Source organism: Kryptolebias marmoratus, linkage group LG16 (assembly GCF_001649575.2).
Source record: "Kryptolebias marmoratus isolate JLee-2015 linkage group LG16, ASM164957v2, whole genome shotgun sequence".
Classification (NCBI taxonomy): Eukaryota; Metazoa; Chordata; class Actinopteri; order Cyprinodontiformes; family Rivulidae; genus Kryptolebias; species Kryptolebias marmoratus.
In genome coordinates, this window is record NC_051445.1 from 565,081 (window position 1) to 571,724 (window position 6,644).

Sequence of the window (6,644 nt, forward strand, 5' to 3'; positions counted from 1 at the left end):
GAGTCAGACTCACCTGTCCTGTCCTGGACCCGGAGTCAGACTCACCTGTCCTGTCCTGGACTCTGAGGCAGACTCACCTGTCCTGTCCTGGACCCGGAGTCAGACTCACCTGTCCTGTCCTGGACTCTGAGGCAGACTCACCTGTCCTGGACTCGGAGTTAAACTTACCTGTTCTGCACACCTGTGTGTTGTTTCAGTTTCCCAGAAGCCTTTGAGACGTTCAGCAGCTTCAGGAAGTTCTTCCCGCTTGTTTCTTCGTACTGTTTTTGTTCCGACAGCCGCAGCAGAGAGCTGCAGAACACAGGTGAGAACATCAAACCCCTGAATCTTACAGGTGTCAGGATCTTACAGGTGTGTACTTCCTGTCCAGGTGTGGAGCTCCTCCTCTCTGATATGTACGACACGGCGTTCTCCGGTCTCTCCTCGGGTCGCTCCTTCTCTCAGAGCAACATCTACAGAGTGCTGCAGAGGAGGATGCTGGGAGTTCGGCTGGCCCTCACCGGACGCTTCAGATGTAAACTCACCTGCTTGATGAACTGTTTACGGCGAAGAGATTTAAACCCACCTGACGGCGTTCCTCTCATCTCTCAGGTCCCTCTGCCTGTGAGGAGGAGCGGCGGGCGGCGATGGAGGCGGGCGCCATTTTCGTCCCGTCCTGTGAAGCCGGGGGGTCGTTCAGCCCCCGGCAGTGTCAGCAGGGGGGGCGGTGCTGGTGTGTGGACCCCGCAGGGAGGGAGCTTCCTGGGACTCTGGTCTGCGGTGAGTCGTCTCCGTGGTTCGTTCCAGAGAGTCTTTTTGTCCTTCAGTTAATCTGTTCTTCACGGGGTTTAAACCGTCCTCCTCCAGGTTCTGGTTCTGCTGACTGTCCCTCTCAGCGCCGCCTGGCTCTGTCCCGGCTCTTCTCCGGTTCTGACGGTCCTGTTTCCGAGGCCTCCTCTGGATCTCCAGCTTCCTGTCTCTCCCTCCTGCGTCCTCTCAGGGACCTCCTGCCGGAGGGGGCGGATCCGACCTCCTTCCTGTCTCAGCTGACCGAAGTCCTCCACGGCCTCTTCCCCTCGGTGGGCGGAGCTCTGGAGGCTCTGAGCCGCTCCTCGCCCGGGCGCCTCCAGGAGAACCTGTTTGGAGGAAAGTTCCTGAAGAACGCAGCAGCTTTTAACTTCAGTGGGGTGGTGGCAGGTCCGGGTCCAGGTCTGCAGAGGAACCAGGACCTGGTCCGGTCCGTCAGCAGGGCCCTGGAGGACCCGTCCTTCCTGTCCGCCCTCCAACAAACCCTGAAGGATCTCAGCCGCCCCGCCTCAGCGTCACTGGAGCAGGTCTGAGTCTGACAGAAACACCAGAACCTAAAGATCAGATAAAAACCAGAACCAGATCCAGACAGAACATCACATCCATAACCTGAAACCTGAGGAACCGTCAGATCTGTTTGATGATGTTTTCCAGGTTCTGACTCCTCTTCTGCGCTCCTGCTCTGATGAAGAGGAGGACGCCGCGGCCATCTTCGTCCCTCGCTGCACGCCCAGCGGCGGGTTCCAGGAGGTTCAGTGTCGCGGCTCGGTGTGCTGGTGCGTCGACTCCGAGGGACAGGAAGTGGTCGGGTCTCGAACCGTCGGCCGCCCTTCTCGCTGTCCGTCCCGCTGCGAGCGAGCGCTGACGTCGGCCATAGAGAAGAAATCCAACATGGCTGCCGGAGCTGAGCTCCACCTGCCGGTGTGCTCGGAGGACGGAGACTTCCTGCCGCTGCAGTGCATCGGATCTCGCTGCTTCTGCGTGGACGCTGACGGGAAACCGACCACCGAGCCGACAGCGGGCGCCGTCACGTGTAAGAAACAGAGCAGATTCAGTCAAACTTTATTAATTTTTACATTTTCTCTTCAACTAACCTGCTGTGATGTTTCTGCTCCAGGTCCAGAGAGGAGGAGCCTGAAGTCGTCTGCAGGTCAGAGTTCGGCTCTTTGTGCATCTAAATAAAGTTTGTTGAAGAAATCTCCCTGAATGATGGGTTGGAAGCTGGAGGCAGGTGTTTCAGCAGAGCTCAGGTGTTTCAGCAGAGCTCAGGTGTTTCAGCAGAGCTCAGGTGTTTGAGGTTGGAACCTGCAGCCTTTCAGTTTATCTCCGTGTTCGACGGAGAAATCTTTAAATCTGATGTTTGAACAGAACCAGATAAACTCAGCTGAGAGTGGCTGGAATCAGAAGGAAGTTCCAGGTGAGCTGCTCACCTGTAGCTCACCTGTCGCTCACCTGTCTCTCACCTGAACGCTCACCTGTCTCTCACCTGTAGCTCACCTGTAGCTCACCTGTAGCTCACCTGTCTCTCACCTGAACGCTCGCCTGTCTCTCACCTGTTCCAGGTCGCTGCTCCGAGGCGCTCGCTGACGTCGTGGCGTTCACACGAGAACTGAAGAGCATCATTGCGCTCTCTAACTCCTCCCACATCCCTCTGGGATATGGATTCCTATTGGCTGAAGGTCTGAGCCTGACACCTGAGGAGCTGCAGATCAGCCAATCAGAGGAGGAGCTGCAGATATCTGATAGGCTGCTGCGTGGAACCAAAGCTGCGCTGCGATTGGCTGCCTTCTCCAGTGAGTCACAGCTGCAGCGCCAATAATTATTTTAAAACAACAAAAATTTATTTAAACTGTTGTTGTCATTTCTTTTCTTTATAAATTGATTCTGGAGTCAGAATATTTTCTGTTTTTCTTATTTTTAATCTGAGTTTTGTTTGTTGATGATGATGATGATGATGATGATGCTCTTCATCAGCTGTGAAGATGCTGACTCCTCCTTATCGTCGCTCCTACATGATGTTCATGCCTCAGTGTGACGCTGATGGAAGCTGGAAGCTCGTTCAGTGTTCCTACAGCACAGGTCTCTCTCTCACACACACACACACACACACACACACACCAACTCACACCCACACACAGACACACACGGACTCCAGCTGGGTGTTCTGACTCTTTAAAGCTCTTCTTCATCCTCTGAAACTGAACGCAGCTTTTTAAAGTTTTTATTTCTGTTTGTGATTCTCATCAGAAGAAGTTTTCGTTTCAACAGAAAGTTTTACAGATGTTACAGATGTTTTCCTGACTGGCTGTTTGTTTCAGGTCAGTGTTGGTGCGTCGATGAAGATGGAGATTACATCCCCGGATCCCTGAGCAGCCGCTCCACCAAACTGCCAAACTGTAAGAATCGGACTCTAAGAACCGACGTGACGCCGATCTGATCGCAGAAATCTCTAACCTTTATTGGCTCCTGCAGGTCCGACTCGCTGCCAGAGAGCCGAGGCTCGCTTTCTGCTCTCTGATTGGACGAAAGGCTCTGACGTTAGCACCACCTCACCTTACCGTCCTCAGTGTGAACAGGTGAGAACAGAACCTGTCAGATGTTTGGTGAAGTTTATCAAAGACTTTAAAATCCAGGTGAAGACAGAGATTATAAGGAAATAATAAACGTTAAATCAAAAAACAGAAAGTCTGATCTTTGAACATTTAAAGAGCTCCAGTCCAGAAGTCCTGTTTACCGCTGTCCTCTGACCTCTGACAGAAAAGCCTCCTAAACTCAAGAGAAGAACCACTCGTGGCTTCTTGAAGATGAAACTTTATATATTTTTTGTTAAAATAAAGTTTCTAAACAAACTTTTTGTTTTTCAGGACGGTCGTTTCTCGGTGCTGCAGAAAGGTGGTGCTGCAGGCTGGTGTGTGAACCCACGGACCGGAGAGATGATCCAAACAGCAACACGGAGCGCCACAGGACAGCTGACATGTACGCACACACACACACACACACACACACACACACTGCTGTGCGTGCTGCCTTCACTGTCACCTCACTCTGCATGTTGTGCTGCCTTCAGGTCCCAGTTGGTGTCAGCTTCAGGGTCTTCAGTGTCGTCCGGACGGCTCCTTCGCGCCGCTGCAGTGTGATGTCACTTCCTGCTGGTGTGTGTCTGAAGATGGACAGGAAGTGTATGGGACACGAACAGCCCGACAGACGGGACGCACGCCGTCATGCGACCGTGAGTTTATCGTAACGCCGACGTCCATCGTCTGCAGCTCCGCCTCAGGCTGCTGATTGGTCCACATGTTTGTCCTTCACCTCTCCAGGTCCTCTCTGCCCCGCCCCCTCCATTACCCATGGTGCACTGGTCTGCCGCCCAGAAGCTGGCGGTCGTCAGAGCTGTGACCTCGTCTGTAACCGTGGTTACCAGAACTCACTTCCTGTCAGCAACTTCCTGTGTGAGACTGAGAGTGGTCAATGGGGCGGAGACAACACACCAATGGGCGGAGCCTGTCAGAGTACGATGGTGACCTTTGAACCCTTGTTTAAGGTTATTTGCTGTGTTTTTACGCGGTGTTGTTTCGTGTCCAGCCTCTCAGCCTCTGCAGACCGTGTGGTCCTCTCAGCGCTGGCTGCTGCCGTCCTCCTGTTCCCAGATCAGCTCCTTGCAGCCTCTGTTGTTCAGCCTGATGACCAGCAGGGGGCTCTGCTCCGCTCAGGTGAGTCCCACTGCAGCAGCCAGGTGCTGTCACCTGCACCTGCTGCTGGTTGACACTCGTGTTTTGTTTAGTTTTCCTCGTCGGGCCGCTCTGCGTCGCTGTGCGACGACTCGTCTGTGAGTCTGCGGTGCGACGGTGGCGACTCGCTGAGGTTAACGCTCCGGTGGAGCGCAGCGCTCTCTGACCTGCCGACCTCTGACCTCCCCGACCTCCACGATGTCGGTGAGTTCAAAGAGCAGCGAACAGAAGCGATGAAACGTCCTCAGACCTGTCAGGTTTTCAATAAAAACTTTAAAACTGTAGAAATATTTAGAAACATGAAAACATTCTGCGTTTAAAAACATTTAATGTAACGGATTTTACTGATGTTTGCCTTCAAGTATAACTTTTATTTGAATTTATTTTAATTAATTTAATTTAAATGATTTTTAGTCTTGATGCAAATCAAAAATGTTTAAAACAAACTTTTATTACATTAAAAACATTTAATGTTTGACATCTGCTGCTTTAATTTAACTGAAGACAAAATAAATTCATGTTAATCTGAATTATTTTATAAAAGCCTGTTTTCATTTCTAAATGCTTATTTACACATTAAAAATATTTAACACCAGTTTTAGTTTGTTGGAATTAAAACAATAAATAGAATAAAACTTTTTTTGTTTTTAGTCTTTTCTCAAAAAATAAATATTTTAATCCTCTAAGTTTAAGTTTATAAAACTGGAAAATAAAATATATTTTTAAATGTAATTTAGAAAGTTTATATTTTATAAACCTGATAAAGATGCTTTTTATATTTTGTTTATAAATCTAAACTTTTGGTTTAATATTTTACTTCATAAATGTTTGAAGCATTTTAAAGATGAAATCAAAGCTGGTTTCTGCTGACAGAAGTGATTTTATTTATAAACTAAAGATTAATTTGATCTTTTTATCTCTGAAGATTTGGATGAAACGAGTAAAAGGTTGTAAACTTGTTAAAGTTTCTCCTGGTTTGTTTTGGACCCAGCTCTGTTCCTCAACGAGTCCAGACTCCTGGAAGACGTTCAGGACCTTCTGGGTAATCTCCGCTCCGCTCTGACCTCTGAACCCAAACTGGTTTCCGTGACGACCCCGAGCTTCGGCTGTTCCCGTGGTTTCCGCCTGAACGATGACGGTGAAGGCTGCGGTGAGTCTGGTCTGGTTCTAGAGGAACTTCTTCATGAATATTTGTTCTGAAAGCTTGGACTCGTTTTCTGCTCCGACGGTAAACGCTGAAGGAAACTTAAACTCCTCCTCCTCCTGATGAGGAAGACCTGACGTTACCCATAATGCATCAGTGTTCTGTTTCTGTTTGCAGTCGTTTGTCCGGCCGGCAGTTTCTCCCAGGAGGGGGCGTGTCTTCTCTGTCCTAAAGGAACCTACCAGGGAGAAGGGGGGCGGGACTTCTGCAACAGGTGTCCCAGAGGCTCCTCCCCCTCTGGAGCATCATCTGTCAATCAATGTGAGTCTTCATCCAATCAAAGCTGTAATTTGTTGAGTTTATTAAAGTCCAACGCTTTAACATGCTGGTCTGTCTCACCTGTCTGTCTCTCAGGTGAGACAGACTGTCAGGGGCGGGGCCTGCGGTGTTCACAGCAAGGTGACTTCCTGCCAGCGCAGCCCAATGTCCTGTCGAACACATGGAGCTGTTTCAGCAGCGAGGGGGCGGAGCTTGAGTGGACCACCAGTGAGCAGCCTCTAACAGACAACGAGTGCTCAGGTGACCACACAGCGGCCAATCAGAGAGCGGCTCACCTGCAGGTCAGGTTAGGGTTTTGGTTCTGATCCCGTCATGTTTGGGTTTCAGTTCTCAGCAGGTTCCAGGCTGTTCCTGGATCCGACCTGATCCTCGGAGCTGAAAACACTGAAGTCCTGCAGGCGCTGACCTCTGACCTCCGGACATGTGTCCAAGGTGAGGCAGAAGGTCAGATGATCCTGAGGGCGTCAGACTGTTGTTGTTGTTGTTGTTTACTTCTTGTTTGTTTCTGTCTCAGCGTGTGCAGCAGAGCCGTCCTGCCACCATGTGGCGCTGTTCAGCAGACAGTGTGAACTCTACAGCACACACACACTGAACACAGACTGCAGCTCCTCCCAGCCGGTACACACACACACACACACACACACACA

The 6,644-nt window shown here is 50.4% G+C and overlaps 1 protein-coding gene across 1 annotated transcript in view; it reads left to right on the forward strand.

The window, feature by feature from the left end:
- The window catches only part of tg (thyroglobulin), a gene marked incomplete in the record, with an annotated part of 20,363 nt that overhangs the window by 4,194 nt on the left and 9,525 nt on the right, over positions 1 to 6,644 (forward strand). Inside the window, 20 exon segments of the mRNA XM_025002941.2 lie at positions 198 to 304; positions 371 to 514; positions 592 to 759; positions 847 to 1,313; positions 1,441 to 1,819; positions 1,904 to 1,936; positions 2,349 to 2,579; positions 2,761 to 2,865; positions 3,105 to 3,182; positions 3,259 to 3,362; positions 3,651 to 3,762; positions 3,854 to 4,015; positions 4,104 to 4,295; positions 4,369 to 4,496; positions 4,568 to 4,718; positions 5,506 to 5,664; positions 5,836 to 5,979; positions 6,073 to 6,237; positions 6,325 to 6,429; positions 6,512 to 6,615. Of these exon segments, the coding sequence (XP_024858709.1) occupies positions 198 to 304; positions 371 to 514; positions 592 to 759; positions 847 to 1,313; positions 1,441 to 1,819; positions 1,904 to 1,936; positions 2,349 to 2,579; positions 2,761 to 2,865; positions 3,105 to 3,182; positions 3,259 to 3,362; positions 3,651 to 3,762; positions 3,854 to 4,015; positions 4,104 to 4,295; positions 4,369 to 4,496; positions 4,568 to 4,718; positions 5,506 to 5,664; positions 5,836 to 5,979; positions 6,073 to 6,237; positions 6,325 to 6,429; positions 6,512 to 6,615 (3,238 nt within the window).